Here is a 19,498-nt window from a genome sequence, read left to right as displayed (position 1 = left end):
TTTTCTAATGCAGTTTGTTGTTCTCGATTTGTAGGACATTAATCTGTTACCTCTGATGAATTTTAATTTTGTTGATAGTATGTTCAAGTGGTTATTTAAAAACTATTAGACAGTCATTGTGTTTCTCTCTTGTAATGAAATTAGTAACACAACAATTATTTTGTAACAGTGATGCTTTTCATTATGGCTACTGTTTTTCATGTCTTCATAGACAGGCCTTTCCCTAGAGAGATATTTAAAAGGGTTCTTGCTGGGTGCTGGTGGCTCATGCCTGTAATTCTGGCTGGCTACTTGGGAGGCTGAGATCTGAGGATCATGGTTCAACGCCAGTCCAGGTAGAAAAGTCTGTGAGATTCTGGGGCTGGGAAGATGGCTCAGTGGTAGAGCGCTTGCCTTGCATGCCTGAGGCCCTGGGTTTGATTCCTCAGCACCACATAAGCAAAAAGAAAAAAGCCGGAGTGGCACTGTGGCTCAAGTGGTAGAGTGCTAGCCTTGAGCTGAAGAGCTGAGGGACAGCACCCAGGCCCAGAGTTCAGGCCCCACGTCCGGACCCAAAAAAAAAAAGAAAGAAAAAGAAAAGTCTGTGAGATTCTTTTATCTCCAATTTACCACCAAAAAGCTGGAAGTAGAGTTATGGCTCAAGTGGAAGAGCACCTCAGAGACAATCCCCCCTCCTCCCACCTCTCTCCCCATACCTTGTACTGACTTGGGCATTTGTGCAAGACAGACACACACACACACACACACACACACACGAGTTCTCATTTCTTCCATACTGTTCATGGTTCTGTTTACCATTTAATACTGACCTGTCTGAACTACTTGGGGGTCTATGGCTTAGCTTTCCCTGCTATGTCCTCACACTCCTGTGTGGCCCTTCTGCCAGCTCCTCTGTCCTTCTGCCCAGCCCTTTTCTTTTGAACATGCAGCCCTATTTGACAGTCTCACTTTTCCCTCATCATGCCTGAACAGGAATTTTCCTATTTTATGCTTCTTACCATAACTGGAATGACTAGTATGTGACCACACCCAGCTTCTTTCCTTGAGTTTCATGAGCTTTTTTTTTCCCCCCATGGGCTAGCCTGGAACCACAACTCTGCCATCTCAGCTTCCGCCTAGTTGGAATGTCATGTAGCACCATATCTATTGGTTAAAATGGGGGTCTTGTGAACTTTTTGCCCAGGCTGGCCTTAAATCTAGATCCTCTTGATCTCAGCCTTCTCAGTAGCTTGAATTACAGGCATGAGCCACCAGTGCCAAAGTGAGTTTGCAGTTTTTTAACATCTACAAGGAGAAGGGAAAATTTCATGAGGATAGATTACTGCTCTGAGTTTTTAAAATTTTTATTTCATGATTCTGTTTTAATTCCTAAATATCTCTTTTTAAATTTTATTTTTTATTTTTTTGCCAATCCTGGGGCTTGAACTCTGGTTCTGGGTACTATCCCTGAGCTTCTTCTGTTCAAGGCTAGCTCTCTACCATTTGAGCCACAGTGCCGCTTCTGGCTTTTTCTGAATAATATATTGAAGAGTTGCATGGACTTTTCTGCCCAGGCTGACCTCAACCAGTGATCCTCAGATCTCAGCCTCCTGAGTAGTTAGGATCACAGATGTGAGCCACCGGTGTCCTCCTGTTTTCTTATGTAATTTCCCTGTCACCTCATGTATCTGTCTTGACTCATAGTGTTTGATAACTGTATAGACTTAGTTTTTTAAAAATACATTTCTAATACACCGAAGTATCCTTGTGTTCCTGATTTGATTAAATAAAGTCATAGGTAGTAATCATTTATTGTCACAAATAAGTTATTTATGCCAGAAAGATAGTGATGGTTTTTTATTATATTTGTTTGTTTTTATGCCCATAAGGGGATTAAGCTCAGGGACTGGATACTTACCCTTAGCTTGTTTGCTCAAGTCTGGTGCACTATCACTTGAGTTACAGCTCCACTTCTGGCTTTTTGGTAGTTAAATAGAGATAAGAGTATCACAAACTTTCTGTCAAGGCTGGCTGTGAACTGCGATCCTAATATCTCCGCCTACTGAGTAGCTGGAATTACAGATGTGAGCCACAGGTGCCTAGTTACTGACTTTCTTTTAATGATTTCTTATTGTTATTATTATCTTACATCAGTTGTACAAGGGACATTTTATTGTGCCATTTCCATGCATGCATACAATAAACCTGATCAGCCTCAGACTCTATTCCTCTCCCTTATCCTGCCCTTCCTTTGTCTGATTATAGTCATTCTTTATCACCCTTTCCATTCACCCACCCACTCCTGTTGATACCCACGTCCCAACAGAGCTGGCTTATTTTCCTGCCATTCTTCCCTTTTTTGGTGTCTATTCATTGCACCTAGGGGCAGCAGATGGTTGTTCTTTAGTTGTACACACACACAAAGAAAAAATGTATATCGTCATTTGGCCTCAACAGTTGCACTCAAAATGAGTCAGACTGCTGTGTTATAAAATGAAGTCACTCGCCAGGCGCTGGTGGCTCACGCCTGTAATCCTAGCTACTCAGGAGGCTGAGATCTGAGGATCACGGTTCAAAGCCAGCCGGGGCAGGAGAGACCGTGAGACTCCTATCTCCAATAAACCACCAGAAAACCGGAAGTGGCGCTGTAGCTCAAGTGGTAGAGCGCTCGCCTTGAGCTGAAGAGCTGAGGGACAGCGCCCAGGCCCAGAGTTCAAGTCCCACGACCAACCAATATGGATCGCTTTGGAGCAGGCCACAGCCTGCTCTCTATTCTCTATTCAGTGCTTCGTAGCACTGCTGCCTCCCTTTGTCTGTTGGTTGCTGCTCTTCTCCCATTCCTTCTAGACTACTATATCTAGGTAAAAGGAGATTCTGTATCTTTACTGCTGTTTCTTTGATAAGGTGAGATTGCAGAGCAAGACTGACTCCTGCCCCGAGTCCCAAGAGCACTCTACCCCTTGTGTTTCATATACAGCCTGGCTGTATGACCTCTCACTTCTCACCTACTTGCTTTCACTCTCTCTCTCGCTCTCTGTGTCTCTCTGTCTGTGTCTGTCTGTCTGTCTGTCTGTCTGCCTCTCTCTCTCTTTCTCTCTCTTTCTCTCTCTCTCCCCCTCTCCCCCTCAGTCATGGGGCTTGAACTCAGGGCCTTGGTACTACCCCTGAGCTCTTTTGCTCAAAGCTAGTACTCTACTACTTTGAGCCATAGCACCACTTCTGGTTTTCTGGTGGCTAATTGGAGATAAGAGTCTGCCTGGCCTCGCCTTGAACGGTGATACTTAGATCTCAGCCTCCTGAGGATCTAGGATTATAGGTGTGAGCCACTCGTTCCCAGCTCTCTTTTCTTTTCTCTTTTTGTCCTGGTCCTGGGGCTTGAACTCAGGGTCTAGGCACTGTCTCTGAGCTTTTTTTTTTTTTTTGCCTAGCAGTCTCCCACTTGAGCCACAGCTGAAATTCCAGCTATTTGGTAGTTAATTGGAGATAAGAGTCACATGGACTTTCCCGCCTAGGCTGACTTCCAACCACGATCCTCAGATCTCAGTTACCTGAGTAGCTAGGATTATAGGCATGAGCCACCAGTTCCCTTCTTGCTTTCTAATTTTTTTAAAAGAAATTCTTAGAAACTGTACAATAGAATTTATGGTGATATTTCCGTATCTACATGTGATACATTTTGATCCTCTTCACTCTCTGTATCATCTATCTGTTTGCTTCTTTGCTCTGCTGTTACCGCTCCACCTTGGGTCATTATCTGAGATGCCCTGCCCTATGTGACCTTTTGTCTACTGTGCCCTTTGGCCTAAGGATGTGGCCTGAGATTGAGGCAGACCATAAAGGCCACAGGACAGGATGTTTGCACTTTTCCTGGGCACTCAGAGACCTGGCTGTTCTTAGCACTTCATTCATATTCCTTAAGATGATTTAATGCTTTGTCATTTAATTTCTTGTGATTCTAGAATCTCATTTTCAACTCCTGCCAAAGCCAGTAGCAGCTGAGAAAGAAAGCCATACTCTTTGAAAAGTAAGTATGGGTTTTGTTTTATTTTAAACATTATAGACTACCCCCATAAAAAGGCAGGTCTTTCTGAGGCTGGATCATTTCTGAACTCCCTCCTACCCTCTGTAGGCGACTTGAGCTGGGCGGTTCTCTGGGGTCAGATAAGAAGGAATTGGGTACCTGGAGGTTTTCCTCACTCTCAAAGCTCCTATAAACAGTTTTTATAGGTATGCCAGAAGCAGGACTCTGATGGGAAGAAGGTGGCGCAGTCTGTGGTAACCAGTGCTGTCCTTGGGAAATGTGGTGCTAGACCCGGGCTCTGGAGGCCTGGAGGAATTTATCAACTAGCCAGGAGGCCAAAAGTTTATCAGTTTGTCAGCAGGGCTCTGCTAGGAGAGGTCAGTGGGAGGGATAGAGCAGAGGCCAGTGCAGGGCTGGGTAGTTCAGGGAGCTGGTTTGTTGGGATGCTAGCAGAGACCGGGTGAGTCTAAATTACTACAGTGAGTGGGGATACTATGAGATAATTGATATTTCATTAGTTCAGTACAGTCCAAATCCTGGGGGAATTTGAGACGATCCCTCTCGGAGAGGGGATTGTGGGTGTGGGGAAACTTTTACAGAAAGGAAGCAAAGAGGAAAGAGGACCTGGCCATAGTGTGCTGACACAGAGCTCCGTTGCCTGACATGCAGTTCTCATTGTAGTGGGGTTTTCTTCCTACCCAACATTCCTAGTCAATATTGAGCCAAACTGGCCAGAGAAATAGCTTCTAGGAGACCTTCAAGGGTGTAGATCTGTTAATACTTGTGTTTTCCAGTATGGGAACTTTGATCCACATGTGACTGTGGATTACTTTGAAAGGTAGCTGCTGTAACTGAAAATTGAACATTAGATTCCATTGAATGAGTAGATTATTTAATCATTGAGTTGTTTTAGTTTGAATGACATTTTGTGTAGACTCAGACAGGTTAACTTTAGGGCTGGTACCTTTCCACCATTGCGTACTTAGAGTGGGAGCAAGGGAGAAGAACGGAAGATGCACTGGCATCCAGACTAGATTGATGAGGGTATTGGAAGTGATATTGGCAGAAATCAGTCAGACGAAGTGGTAGAGAGATATATCTGAGACATTGTGGCACTTTGTATTGCAGTTGGAAAAATTTAGAAAGAGGTCTGATTGGGTCTGTTAATTTTTAAATTTCCTATAAAGGGATTAGGGGAGGATGCAAGTGAGGAGAGAAGAGCATTATGGGAATATCCTGGGGAGAGAGCGAAGAGAGCATCCTAGAACCCTAACCAGGCTTGTTTCAATAGCAAGACTGCTGGAGCAGCAAACTGCAGATGAGGAATGGGCACAGTTCCAGAGGTGAAGAGACAAGAAGGCCATTAAAAAAGGCCAAGAACCCTGCAGCTTGGCCATACTTGCAAGGTGGCTGGCCAACCTTACCCTGCTTGCTCCACAGTTTCAGTGAGATAGAGAAGAGGATTGAGAACAACCTATGTAGTATAGTATTCTGTTCCTGCTCTCCTGTTGCTTCCACACAAGAGAATCTTTTCTCTGCATCCTTTTTATCTGCTAGTGTTTACATAATTTTGAGGAATCATTGTTTCAGAAGTCAGTGTTGGTTAGACACAACACTACCTAAGAGCTAGCTTATAATGCTTCCATTTCAAGGAATAGGACTAAGCTGGCAGGTGACTTAAAAATTTGAAATAAAAAAAATTAAAATACTGCCTGTTGAAACAGTTCTGGAGAATGGCAAAGGACACCCATGAGGATGTAGAACTCTGAGCCTTGTACACAGCGACACATAGTCCATTACTGCTCCAGAACTCTTTGCTAAGGTCAAGGTAGCATGAACTAAGGAGACCTAGGGGATTCAGTGAAGTTTAGGTCACCCCACCTCAAATTGGATTCACTGTTTTAGCCTCAGTGTTCTGTCCTCATCTTTGAAATGGAAGACATGCTTTCTGTTTTATAATAGTGTGAGATAAAATGGAAGGGTGCATGCCTGGCCCTGCCTGCGGAGGGTATCAGTGAATTGATGCCATTGCTCTTAGGTTTTTGGCTATGACGCAGGTATTTTTGTTGAGGTTATTGTTAAGGATCATCATTATTTTGAAGGGATCAAATTTGATGGGCTACAGGTAGGTGTCTAGAGAAAGGCAGAGTTCCATGAAAATGTCCTCCATTTGGTTTATTCTTGGATTTTGCTTTATCAACTGGAGATTCATGTGTTGGAGCTTAAGATTCTCCAGTTTTCAAAACAAGTGAGCGTGTTTAAAAGAGAATTGTGAAATGTCATGTCTGATTCCAAAATCCAGACTAACTCTATTTCCCTTACGCAGTGTTTATCTGGATCCAAGTAATCTTTGTCCTGTGTTCAGACATAAAGGCACAGCTTGGGTAGTGATAAGTGGAAGAGAAGGTCATGTGGCAGGTTGGGGGGGGGGTCTTTTGTGGCCTGTGACAATGGTTATACTGCCTGGTGCTGAAATGGCCAGATTCTTGTTGACATGACCTTACTTCACATTGCACTGCAGGACCCTGAGGTCCCTTGCCTCCTCCAATGGATACGAGGCGGGGAAAGTAAGGCAGTGAACATTATCAGCACCAAAAAAATGCTTACCAGATACTGTCTTAACTTCTGGAACAATTTAATAGGAGACAAGATTCTTGAGATGACAAGCCAGACCGTACTCTTTAATTGCCTGGCATAATTTCAGAAAGATTTGGTGTCACCAAAGTAGAAAGGAGGGGATTTGGTTGAATATCCGTATTCAGTAGATGAGGAGTCCAAGGTCTTTCAGTCAGAGTGTACAAGGGCCCCAACGGGAGGAGGAGCTGGCTAATGCCCCAGCCAGTGTGCAGGGGTCTGGGGAATCTGCCCCTTAGTGACAGCCATCCCCACATACATCATGATTCTCTGCAGACCTGTGTGTCACATACTTAGCAGCTTTAGGTGATTCCTTTTTATTTTTTTTTTTTTTTTTTTTGGTCGGTCGTGGGGCTTGAACTCTGGGCCTGGGCGCTGTCCCTCAGCTCTTCAGCTCAAGGCAAGCGAGTGCTCTACCACTTGAGCTACAGCGCCACTTCCGGTTTTCTGGTGGTTTATTGGAGATAGGAGTCTCACGGTCTCTCCTGCCCCGGCTGGCTTTGAACCGCGATCCTCAGATCTCAGCCTCCTGAGTAGCTAGGATTACAGGCGTGAGCCACCAGCGCCCGGCTTTCCTTTTTATTCTTAAAATTAATTAGCATCTACATCATAACTTGAAAGTATTTGTTTGCCGGGCACCTGTGTCTTGTGCCTATAATCCTAGCTATTCAGGAGGTTTGTAGTTCAAAGCCAACCTTATCTCCAGTTACAGAAAAAGCTAGAAGTGATGCTGTGGCTCAAGTGATTGAGCCGAAAGGAATGGAGGGACAGTGCCCAGGCCCAGAGTTCAAGTCTCAGGACTGGCATAAACAAACAAACAAACAAATAAATAAAAGTATCTGTTAAAATCAATGGAAGGGAATCGTGGTACTGACCAGCTAAATTGCTCCTGGAGTCCCCAGGATCAGAGAACTATTTAACATAGCTTCCTAGGGGAGAATGCAGTCATAATATTCAATGTGTATCCTGCGAAACTAGGAAAATGAGAGGGAGGGGTTGGGAGGAGAATGATGAGAGGGTGACATTGATCAAAATGCAGAGTTCTCATAAGCCGTGTTGGATCGTAACCCCTTTGTATGACTACTTAAAAGTAATAAAAGGAAGGTGGCTCAGTGGTAGAGCGCTTGCCTTGCATGCCTGAGGCCCTGGGTTCAATTCCTCAGTACCACATAAGCAAAAAGAAAAAGCCGGAAGTGGCTCAAGTGGTAGAGCGCTAGCCTTGAGCTGAAGAGCTGAGGGACAGCACCCAGGCCCTGAGTTCAGGCCCCACGACTGGACCCCCCCCCAAAAAAAAGTAATAAAAATTAACAACAACAACAACACTATTCTGAGAGCTCTCTGACTGAAGGGAGATAATGATTGTGTGTGTGTGTGTGTGTGTGTGTGTGTGTGTGTGTGTGTGTGTGTTAGCTAAAGCTGTGAACCTTGAAGCATGGCTTAATTTTCTCCTTTTCCTGCAAAGCATCTTGCACTGTCAGTCCTGTGGGTCTGTGGTCCTGGAAATGCTTACATTCAGAACAAATTTTCTCATTTTCAGTCACTGGTGGTTCCTAGTTCACAGGCTTCAGTTTTTGTGTCTCTAGCCTTCTCCTCAGCATGTAGATTATTCTATTCATAAACCCCAGCAGAGCAGAAGAACTGCTTTCTAAAGAAACAATGTTGCAGAGATAGAAATAACTGTCTACTTTTTATCTGTAGATAAAACATTGCAATTGGAAAGTGGTTCTGTTTTTTTGTTTTGTTTTGTTTCAGCCAGGGCCTATCCTTATTTGACCTTGTCAGAAAAAGCCTGCAGGTTCTCTGGAATAAATCTAAACCTTGCTCCATTGATCATATTCTACATTTCTGCTGGTAAATGGAAGATGGATCCTGGTAGAACTTTCTTTGAAACATATGACATGTATACTTGTTGACAGGCACCCACAAGGCAGGGAGGTATCTTTCTAAAGACCATAATTTCAGTTCAGGGCTGTTATTTCCAGTGTCAGAGCCTTGTACAGCTATATCCTCTGGCATAAAATGTTCTTATTCCTAGTTAAGTGTTCTACCACCGAGCCACACCTCCATCCTCTGTACTGTGAATTTAATAGGCGACCCCTCCAGGGAGTTTTTGGTTACTGGAAGAAGAAAAGCATCAGATCTCTTGCAGCATTCTTGGGAATCATTTTCCTTTACAGACAATTCAATAGCATTGGATCCATTTGTTAACTTTGCTTGTCATGAGTCCACTTCTGCTTAGCACAGAGAAAGAACATGCGTGGTTATTTCTACCCTCAGGGCACAGTGAGAAACTGGTCACTGAGTCAGGCTCACTGGGACAGTTGTTCTCAGCAACTAAGCTCCCAGGAGAGCAGTTGAATAAGAAAAGAAACAAGGGTGCTGCTTAGGCCTGGGCAGAGAGAATAGGGTAGAATATGGCTGAGGAGTGTCTAACTCACCTAGCCAAATTGGTCTCCCCTTTTCAACCTTGAGCACCTTGTTTGGCTAAGTCTCTAGGAGAGAGAACTCTTCATGGAGAAATCAGAGATAATGAATGTAGGCACCTAAGAACGAAAGGGATTGCAAAGATTAAGAGACCATTGGAAACAATGACATGAACTAGAGCTTGGCACAAGGGGTTTTGTTGCAATCAGAAGCCCATTTTTTAATCACTGTTGTACCAGCTGGGTGACCTGGATAAGTTAGTTAAGCTTTCTGAGCCCCAGTTTTCTTCAAGTTTATAAAACAGGGGAAGCAGGTATGGTGAGATCTGCCTGCCCTGGGCCCACATGGCAGCCCTCATCTGTGTTTATGAGCCTTTAGGAAGACCTCAGAAAGCTACCTTTGTCTCTTGTTCCCCTTGCAGTTTCTTGTTATATATCACTTATATCTTAATGTCATATATGTATATTGGAAAGACAATATATTTAATTGGAAAGACTTGAAAAGTGGAAATCAAACCTCTTATCTATCCATGACACCCAGTTCTCTATTATCCACCTTAGAAATAGCCATGGATTGATTATATCTGCACATCTGCCCAGCAGTACTGTCTGTGCACATGGTCCATGTGTACCTATATCTTTTTCTTCATTCATGTCTTAGAAGTTTTTGGTCTCCTTTTTATGTTTAAGAATGGCAATTCTGGGGCTGGAGGCATGATTCAAGTGGTAGAGTGCCTGCCTAGCAACTCCAAAGCCCTGAGTTCAAACCCTATTACTCTCCTGGCCCTTGTATATATACACAAAGACAAATCTGAGTATGATCGCACATTCCCTGTTACTCTAGCACTGGTGACTGCATAGTGAGATCCTACTTCAAGGAAAGAAAGGAAGGAAAGAAAAGGGAAGAGAAGGGAAGGAAGGAAGGAAGGAAGGAAGGAAGGAAGGAAGGAAGGAAGGAAGGACAGAAAGAATGGGAGGGAGGGAAGAAAGAAAGGAAGGAGGGAAGGAGGAATGAGAGAGGGAGAGGGAGAGAGGGGAGGAAGGAAAGAAAGGGGAAGAAAGAAAAAGAAAGAGAAGGAAGGAAGGAGAGAAGGAAAGAAAGAAAGAAAAGACCAGATGCTGGTAGCTCATACCTGTAATCCTAGCTACTCAGGAGATTGAGATCTAAGGATCATGGTTCAAAGCCAACATAGGCAGGAATTTCATGAGACTTGGAAGTCCATGGTTACTTGGAGCTGTGTCACAGACTTTTCTGCCAAGTCTGGCTTTATAGAGTAATCCATATATCTCAGCCTTCTGAGTAGGTAGGATTACAAGTGTGAGCCATAAAGCTCAGCTGATTGCCTTAGAAATTTATTTATTTATTTACTTATTTATTGCTGGTCCTGGGGCTTGAACTCGGGGTCTGGGTACTGTCCCTGAACATTTTTGGCTTAAGGAGAGTACTACTTGAGCCACAATTCTATCTTCTGTCTTAGACTTGTGATTTGCATATTTTTAAAGCCCAAGATCCTCCCTCAGGTTCCTTATTACATTTAGTTTAGTTTTTTAAATAGTCATCTGCACTAGAACAAATTATATTAAGTGAGGTAAGCCAAGTTCAGAAAGACCAACTGTGCATGTTCTCTCTGATATGTGGAAATTAGATCAAAAATGAACTGGAATATGACAAATTATACAGGATTCTAGATACACACAGAGAGACCAAAAGAAGGTACTCTAAGGGGAGAAACACAGAGGTACAATGCCTCAGTGCCGCTTCATATTTATATAAAATAATATACATACTGAAATGAACTCCAAGATATGGAAACAAAATACTTTTTTAGAAAAAGTTTTTAGTTTTTGATGATTTTGTACTCGTTACCTTATGTATGGTATCTTCATATGTATATCTTCGGGAGGGTGGGGCAGGGAGGGCACAGAACTCAAGGGAGAAAGAGTAGTAGTGAAGGGCTGGGAAGGTAGCTTAGTGGGAGAGTGCTTGCCTAGCATTCATGAGGCCCTGGGTTCAATTCCTCAGTACACATAAATAGAAAAAGCTGGAAGTAGTTCTGTGGCTCAAGTGGTAGAGTGCAAGCAAAAAGAAGCTCAGGGACAGTGCCCCGGCCCTGAGTTCAAGAATCAGGACTGGCAAAAAAAAAAAAAGAGTAGTAGAGGAACTCATTGGACATTGATGAGAATGAACTATATACAAAAGGAGGAAGTGACTGGGAGAGGATGAGGAATCAGAAGACACTGTACAAAAGAAAATGTACTCATTACCTGACTCATATAATTGTAATCTCGCTGTACATCACCTCTATAATAACAATATCGTAAATTAATATTTTTAAAAGTCACCTATTTTGCTTCCTCCTGATCTGAATGCTTGCTCTGGAGCCTCCATTGTTCTTTTCTCCTTTGGCTTTTTCTCCTCCCTTTCTCTTGCGATAGCTTCAGTCCCTCCTCTGTCTTTTCTGTCCCTGCAGGTGTCAGCCAGCCCAGAGTGCAGGATGGATCTTGATGTGCTTAATATGTTTGTGATCGCGGGCGGGACACTGGCCATCCCAATTCTGGCGTTTGTGGCCTCTTTTCTTCTGTGGCCTTCAGCATTGATAAAAATCTATTATTGGTAAGTGAATAAGATCGATAATCTGTAAGAATATCACCACCTTGTCATCTTTGTTTGTGACCACCACTTTATCATGAAATATTTCAAAGGTATCAGTTGAAAGACATGCATCCTTTTCCAAATTTTGGAAGTGTTCTCAAAGTATTAATAATTGCTTCTTACCAGGTAAAATAGCATGGCTCTGTGTGCGTGCGTGTGTGTGTGTGTGTGTGTGTGTGTGTGTGTGTGTGTGTGTGTGTGGTGGGGGTGGGGTTGGAGTTTGAACTTAGAGACTTGTGCTTCTACTATTAGAGTCATACTCCATCTCTTTTTTTCCTTAGTTTTTTTTTTTTTAACTTTTTTTTGTGCCAGTGCTGAGGCCTGAACTTCCAACCTCAAGCTCTTGCTCTGCTTTTGTGCTCATGGCAGATGCTCTTCCACTTGAACCAGCCTTTTTGCTGGTTCATTGGAGATAGGGACTTTGAGGCTAGTTTTGAACCTCGATCCTCAATTCTCTGCCTCCTGAGTCAGATTATAGGTGTGAGCAACCAGGGCCCAGATACCAAAGTTATTTTTCAAATAACTTTGTAGGGGCTAGCTTTGGATTGCAGCGTGCCTTCGTTATCACTGGAATTACACATGTGAACATGTCTGGTTTGTTGGTTGAGACCTCGGGAGTGGGGGTCTTGATAACTCTTTTGCCCAGGGCTAGCCTTGAACTGTGATTCTTCTAGCTCCATATCCTGAATATCAGCTAAGTTTACAGGTGTGAGCTACCACACCAGGCACCACACAGACTCAGGTTTTAGATAGCATCTTTGCCTTTCAGGCTGTTACTGACTCTGTCACAGACAAAGATCATGCATGCTTGTGAGAACTACTTTGTGCTTTCTTAGTAGCTGGCCTTTGACCAAAACATCAGAGATGTTCTGAGAGATGCATTGATATCACTGAACAGCGGTTTCCAAACACTCGGGACCATTGAGAGGCATATGCAGGACAGAATGCTTTGATGCAGCTATAGAACTGTTCATTACTAAAGGGACAAAAAAAAAAGACATTTCAAAAGTACCTGTCAATTTCATCCCACCTTATTCTGCCCTATGTGCACAGCACCTGCATTTTTCTTTTGGAAATGATATCAATATTACTATTGTAAGGTGGAAAGTCTGCAATGCTTGCTACAAATAGTAAGTTAAGCAAGGTGTAGTAGGTAGCCTATGCTACCTAATGTAATCCCGGTCCTCAAGAGAGGTTGAAGCAGAAGGAAGATCTTGAGTCTAACCTGGGTGTACATATAGCCAAACCCTGTCTCAAGGGGGAAAATAAATAGTAAGTTAATATTAAAAAGTAAAAATAAGCACACTAAACAATTGCACTGTGTTCTAACCTAGATATTGTTGCCTATCAAAGGCTCTGAGTGTTTCCTTCTCGCTGCCAAGTAAACAAGAAGGGCAGCAGTCCTGACCAGAGCTTTCCCTTGATGAAATCAAGTCAATACTTGGAAAGGAAATAACTTTGGAAAAGGATGTGCTTTAGGTGACTTTTCATCCCAACATCCCTTTCCCAAATGAAATCTCCCCTCCTGCTTGCCTCTTCTCTTCCCACCTCCCCCTTCACCCTGCCCCCCTCCCCCCCACCCCCCCACCCCGCCCAGTAATGTGCATCCTAAGATGGACCAATCAGCCACCCTCTGTGCCATTGGGTAAAGCCATGGAGATCTAGTGAGACTTGGGAAAGTTAGAAGGAACTTGGACGCACTGGAGAAGATCCAGGAGGCTGGCGTGCCCTTCCTCTGCCCTCCTTTCTGGCTCTCTTTTGTTTTGCCAGTGTGGAATTTTCCGTCTGCCAGTCAGGCTGATCCTTAAAAAAGAAGCTAATTGAGTAGAAGGCAGCTTTTCATCTTCCTCTCTCTCCCTCTCTTTTGGTGTCACCCCTCCCCTTCCCAGTGTCACCGAGGACCCATCTCTACATGGCCTCCTCTGTACTGGCGCATCAGGAGTTATATGCTCTGGGGCCAAGGTTCCTCGGTGGCCCCAGGCCATAAGGAGGTCAGTGGCAGTATTCCTCCCCCACCTCATGGTCCAGAGCCAAGGCACCATGGCCCCCACACACAAATGGCATTTTATTAAGGAAATCAAGCTGGAGCAGAGACTCCAGCTCACTGATGTGGACGATGACTGTGGGTATGATTCCATACAGAGCTGTAATTATGTAAGGGCACCGCATTCCTCTCCCAGCCCCCCTGCCCCCCCACCTTCCCTGGGCTCCAGACGCTGTCAGAACCAGGATTTCTGAGGGATTTTGATCATTGATTTGTAAAGAGGCAGCAATAGTTTTCTTTTTTTTTTTTTTATTGAGTTCACATTCACCATGTTCAAGTGTACAGTGTGGTGATTTTAATACATTCCTAGTACTATCTGATCATTACTACTATACAATTCCCTAACTTTTATACTTCCCAAAAGAGACTCCAGACTCATTATCAGCCAGTCCCAGTTTTTCTCTTTCTTTCCATCTCCTGGTAGCTGCTAACCTACATTTAGTCTCTTAGGAGTTACCTAGTCCAGACACTTTTATCTGGGGTGGGGGTGGAGTGTCATGCAATATGTAACTAACTATATTATATATGGCCTCTTTTGCTTCTATTAGTATTTCCAAAACTCATGTATGTTGAGTTGTGTATGAGTATTGCATTCTTTTTTTTTTTTTTTTTTGCTAGTCTTGGGGCTTGAACTCAGGGCCTGAGTGCTGAACTTCTTTTGCTCAAGGCTAGTGCTCTACTATTTGAGCCACATCGCCACTTTCAGTTTTTTCTGAGTAATTTAGTTTGTTTCCAGGCTTTTCTGAGTAGTTTATTGGAGATAAGGGTCTCACGGACTTTCCTGCCCAGGCTGGCTTGAGATCTCAGCTTTCTGAGTAGCTAGAATTCCAGGCGTGAACCTCTAGCACCAGGCTGCATTCATTGTTGTGGCTGAATAATACTCCACCTATGTTTTGAGATGGTAGACACCTTCCAAAACTCACATGGAGATCTGATTCCCATTGTAGCAGTGTGGAGAGGGCTTATAAGGCTGATTAGCTTGTGGGAGGGATTAAAGAACTTCTACTAGATTTCTTTTAGCTACTCCATGAGAATGGATTGTGAGAGGAGGGAGCTTCTTGTGTTTTATCTTTTCTACACTTGCCCATTTGCCCTCTGCTCGCTTTCACAAGTTGAAGCGGCACAAAGCCCTCATCATAAACCAAGCCAAAGCTGGCACCATGGTCTCACATGTCTTAGCTTCTAGAACCATGAACCAAAACAAACCTCTGTCCTTTATAAATTTCCCAGTTTCAGGTAATTTGTTACAGCATCAGACAACAGGCCAAGATAGTGTGGTTATACCACATTTTGATTATCCATGAAGCTGCTGATAGTCATTTTGGGTTGTTTTCACCTTTTGGTTAGCCTGATAATGCTACATGGCAAATAATTTACTTAAAAAATTTTTTTTGTACTGATCCTGGAATTTGAACTCAGGGTCTGGGTGCTCAAGGTTAGCAGTCTGCCACTTCAGCCATAGCTCCACTTCTAGCTTTTTGGTAATTAAGTAATGATAAGACCCTCATGGACTTTCTTGCCTGGGTTGGCTTTGAAACATGATTCTCATATCTCAGCCTACTGAGTAGCTAGGATTACAGGCACGAACCCCAGATACCTGGCTAAATAAACTCACTTTTGTAAAGCAAATAAAACCATCCCCAAACTAGAGAAACATGACCTTTTTTTTTTTTTTACTCTTTAATGTGATTGCTATGTTAATGTGATATAAATAGCTAAGAAACACATGAAGAAGCCAGGCATTGGTTGCTCAGGCCTGTAATCCTAGCTACTCAGCAACCTATGATCTTGCTATGTTACACAGCCTGGTCTTAAATGATTATCCTTACAGGAAGCTGGGACTACAAGTGTTTACCACCATGCCCAGTTTAATGCAAATGTTCTTAAAGCTTGCCCAGCTCAGAGCAGTGGTCCATGGACAAACACGTGCCTCTTTAGTTTTTTTTTTAACTCAAACACATAGACCAAGAAGAAAAATCCTGGAAAACCTTTCCAATTATGCCAGATGGCATTGTCACGTGGGGGGATTATGATACAGTCACAGCATCCATGATGCCCCCGCAGAGAGCCGAGAGGAACCCTGGGAGTAGCGTCCTCTGCCACACTGAAAAGCACAGCCTGTTTCTTCCAAATCGCCTCATTGCAAGTGGCATTCACACCACGCTTGCCATCGGCTGAGCAGCTTTTCCCTGAGTCACTTGTATTTCTTAATGGAAGCCACTCCAAAGGCCTTGTTTGCTCTGCTGCCCCTAATGAGCCTCTAGGTGGGGTCTAATCTTCAAGATTGCCACACAAACAGGAATCACCGGCAGCAGAAGCAGCCCTGCCCATGCCCCTCCCTCTGTCTCATACCTACCCTGCTGGAAGGCTCCTCCTGTGCTGCCGACTCCTCCTGGGAGCTTGCCAGCTCCTTAGGGACCAAGCCACTTCCAGCCTTCAAAGCAGATCTCTCTGGGTCGTACTGTTCCTGGAACATGGCCAGCCCATTTCAACACTGGTGTAGTCCTCTCTTGCAGGAGATGCCAGATGCTTCTCTTAGGGCTTTCAGAGGGCACAGCTGGAGTGCTGCGGTCACTGGGGTGGGGAGGGGGGCTTCCTCTGCCCAAAGGGGCAATTCTGCCTTTCACTGTATAATAAAAATAGCCACACTATTCACAGGATGAGTAAGACTTTGATTTTCTAAGTTTTTTTTTTTTTTGGTCTTCCCAAAGACACTGGATTATAAACTCAGGATAAGAAATCATAGCAAAGCAAGGTGGTTCATGCCTGTAATCCTAGCCACTCAGGTGTATGAGATCTGAGGATCACAGTTCAGAGCCAGCTCAGGCAGAAAAGTACATGAGACTCTTATCTCCAATAAGCCACTCTGAAAAGGTTGGAAGTGGTGCTGTGGCTCAAATGGTAAAGGGCTAGCCTGGAGCACAGAGAGGCTCAGGGACAGTGCCCAGGCCCTGAGTTCAAGCCTCACGACTGATAAATAGCACAGTCCTTGGTTGACAGCCCTCCTGACACAGGGACATCAGTCCTACAATTACAAGAAACTGAAGTTGAATGAGTTTTGCAGCTGAATTGGTTTCAGAGCTTCTAGATTAGAGCTAGCTGTAGCTGATGCCTTGATTTCAACTCCTAGTAATGGTGGAAGAGCATCCCCCACCGAGCTCTCCTCTTAACTATAGAACTAGGAGTTCATCCAGGATGGTTTTGACTCCTCAGCTTACAGAAATTTGTTTTATAGCAACAGAAGATTCATCCAACTCATCTGTCACCTAATACTAAATTCCTTTGTTTTTCCTGAAGGTACCAGTCATTGGCTTGAGAGCAGAATAATCTCAGCTTAACTTGATTTCATCTACAAAGACTTGTTTGCAAAATAAGCTACCTCAAGACAATAATTTTTTTAAAAAGAAAAAAATGTTTTCCTTCATAGTTCCCAGGTAGACATAAGTTTTAGAAAGATATAGAGCAATTAGAAGCTAGTATATAGAAGATGAGACTGCTACTTACTTCCTTTACTTTGGAAAATTATTTGACAAGATGACCCACTATTTTCTTTCCAACGGAAGTGTTTATATTGGCCAAAAGACATGTTCAACAATATTTGAGGGACTTTCAGGAGTAGCTCCCATGGTAGAATGTGTGCTTCACATATTTGAAGCCCTGGGCTCAATCTCTAGCACCAATCCCCTCCAAAATCATATCCACAGCAGCTTCATTCATAATACCCCAAAATGAAAACACTCGAATATCCATTAATATTATAACAGATAAAGTGAAATATACTCATGCATGGAATGGGATATTATATATTTATGAAACAAAAAAGTGATGCTACATTCTACAACAGAAGGATTGATGCTCATGAGCATAATACTGAGCTAAAAGGACTAGGTACCAATGAGTATTCAGTGTATGATAAACTTACAAAATAGATTTAATAAAAAAAAACCAAACCATTCTGGGAAAAGGAATGGAAGTTTGTATAGGGGATAGGATAGAGAGATACCTGAGGTAGACAGCTGAGCTACTCAGCATACTCCAGGTTCAGAACTGGATGGCAGACACATAGGTTCATTGCTGGGTCAAAATTTATCAGACTACAGTTGGGACACTTCTCTATATAATCAACTGAACGTTCCTTACCATTGACAATGTGGAGAAATTACACTCCTCATTTGCTGCTGATAGAAATATAAAATGTATTGCCTCACAACCCTTCCTGGATCCCTCCTTCCCTCCTTCCCCTCCCTCCCTCTCTCCCTCCATTTTCTTCCTTCATCCCTCTCTCCCTTCTTTCCTTCCTTCCATCCCTTCCTTCATTCCTTTGATCCTTCATTCCTTCCTGTCCTCCTTCCTTTCTTCTTCCTTTCCTCCTTCCCTCATTTCCCATCTTCTTCCCTCTCTTCCTCTTTTTTTTTTTAAACTGGTACTGGAGTCTAAACTCAAGAGACTTTGGCTTACAAGACAAGTGGGTTTTGGGGTTTGGGGCTTGTTATTGTTTGGGGGGATTTTATTTTTTGCCTGTCTACTTATATAAGGGACCTCCAGGTACATAACTCAACTGACATGGTGACTCATGCCTGTAATCTCAGCTACTCAGGAAGCAGGGGCAGAGGGATTAAGAATTCCAGGGCAGTCCAGTCAAAGTTACTGAGATCCAATGGCAATGACTTATGCCTGTAATCCTGGTTTCTTAGGAGGTCGAGATCTGAGGACCATGGCTTGAAGCCAGCCTGAGCAGGAAAATCTGTGATACTCTTTATCTCTAATTAACCACCAAAAAAAAAACCCAGGAAGTGGCACTGTGACTCAAGTAGTTGAGCGCCAGCCTTGAGCAAAAAAGCTCAAGGACAGTGCTGAGTCCCTGAGTTCAAGCCCCAGGATTTGCGCGCGCGTGCACACACACACACACACACACACAATTAATGAGAGACCCTGTCTCAAAAGTAAAATACAAGCAAAAGGACTTAAGGTTGACATGGTAGAACACCTTCCTAGCATGTGCTAGGCCCTGGGTTCAATCTTAGTACCAGGGTGAGGGTAGGAGAGAGTAGACAAATTCATAAACAGAAATATAGAATAGATGCTGGTTGCTGGTGGCTGATGACTACAAATGTAGCCACTAAGGAGGCTGACATCAGAGGATCAAGGTTTGAAGCCAACCTGAGTAGATACATTCTCTAGACTCTTATCTCTAATTAACTAGCAGAAAGCTGTAACTGGAAATACGGCTCAAGCAGCTTCTTACCAGCCAGAAGTAGGAAAGGCTACTGTAGCATGAGGCCCTGAATTCAAGCCCTCACAGCAGCATATACATGAGAAAGTAGAATAGAGGTAACCAGGGTTTGTGGTGAGACAAGAATGGAGAGTTCTTGGAGTACTCAGAATTTCTATGTAGGGTGCTGAGAAAGTTCTAGACATGCATAGTGGTAATTTTGAGTCCCTTGCTCTCTTCTTTTGACAGTGCTGGGGTTTGAACTCAGGGCCTCATGCTAGTTAGGCAGGTGATCTACCACTTAGCCTCCAACCTGATAGTGGTGATTTTGAATGCACTTAATGGCATTGAATTACACACTTAAAATGATCCATTTTAGGTAATGTCTATTTTACCACAATAAAAAGCAAACAACCACAACAAAAATAAATCTCTAGTACTTTTCTTTCAAAGTTCTTATTAACCTGATGGAAGACAGACTTGTAAGACAAGGGCCCTGAACTCCAAGAGTCTGTCTTAAAGGCAAACCTGA

General features: G+C 43.5%; 1 protein-coding gene across 2 annotated transcripts in view; it reads left to right on the top strand.

The window, feature by feature from the left end:
* Abhd6 (abhydrolase domain containing 6) overlaps window positions 1–19,498 on the top strand; it is a 46,645-nt gene that overhangs the window by 10,711 nt on the left and 16,436 nt on the right. The window contains exons 2-3 of one of the 2 annotated variants that reach the window (XM_013010386.1): window positions 3,939–4,003; window positions 11,529–11,671. In XM_013010386.1, coding sequence (XP_012865840.1) covers window positions 11,553–11,671 — 119 coding nt within the window. In that variant the 5' untranslated portion in view covers window positions 3,939–4,003; window positions 11,529–11,552. The remainder of the gene's footprint in view (window positions 1–3,938; window positions 4,004–11,528; window positions 11,672–19,498) is intronic. The other variant, XM_013010387.1, reaches the window with a different exon arrangement.

This window comes from Dipodomys ordii, unplaced genomic scaffold, assembly GCF_000151885.1.
Source record: "Dipodomys ordii isolate 6190 unplaced genomic scaffold, Dord_2.0 Scaffold12, whole genome shotgun sequence".
NCBI lineage: Eukaryota > Metazoa > Chordata > Mammalia > Rodentia > Heteromyidae > Dipodomys > Dipodomys ordii.
The sequence above is the reverse complement of the archived record's forward strand: the minus strand, read 5'-3'. Positions and strand labels throughout refer to the sequence as shown.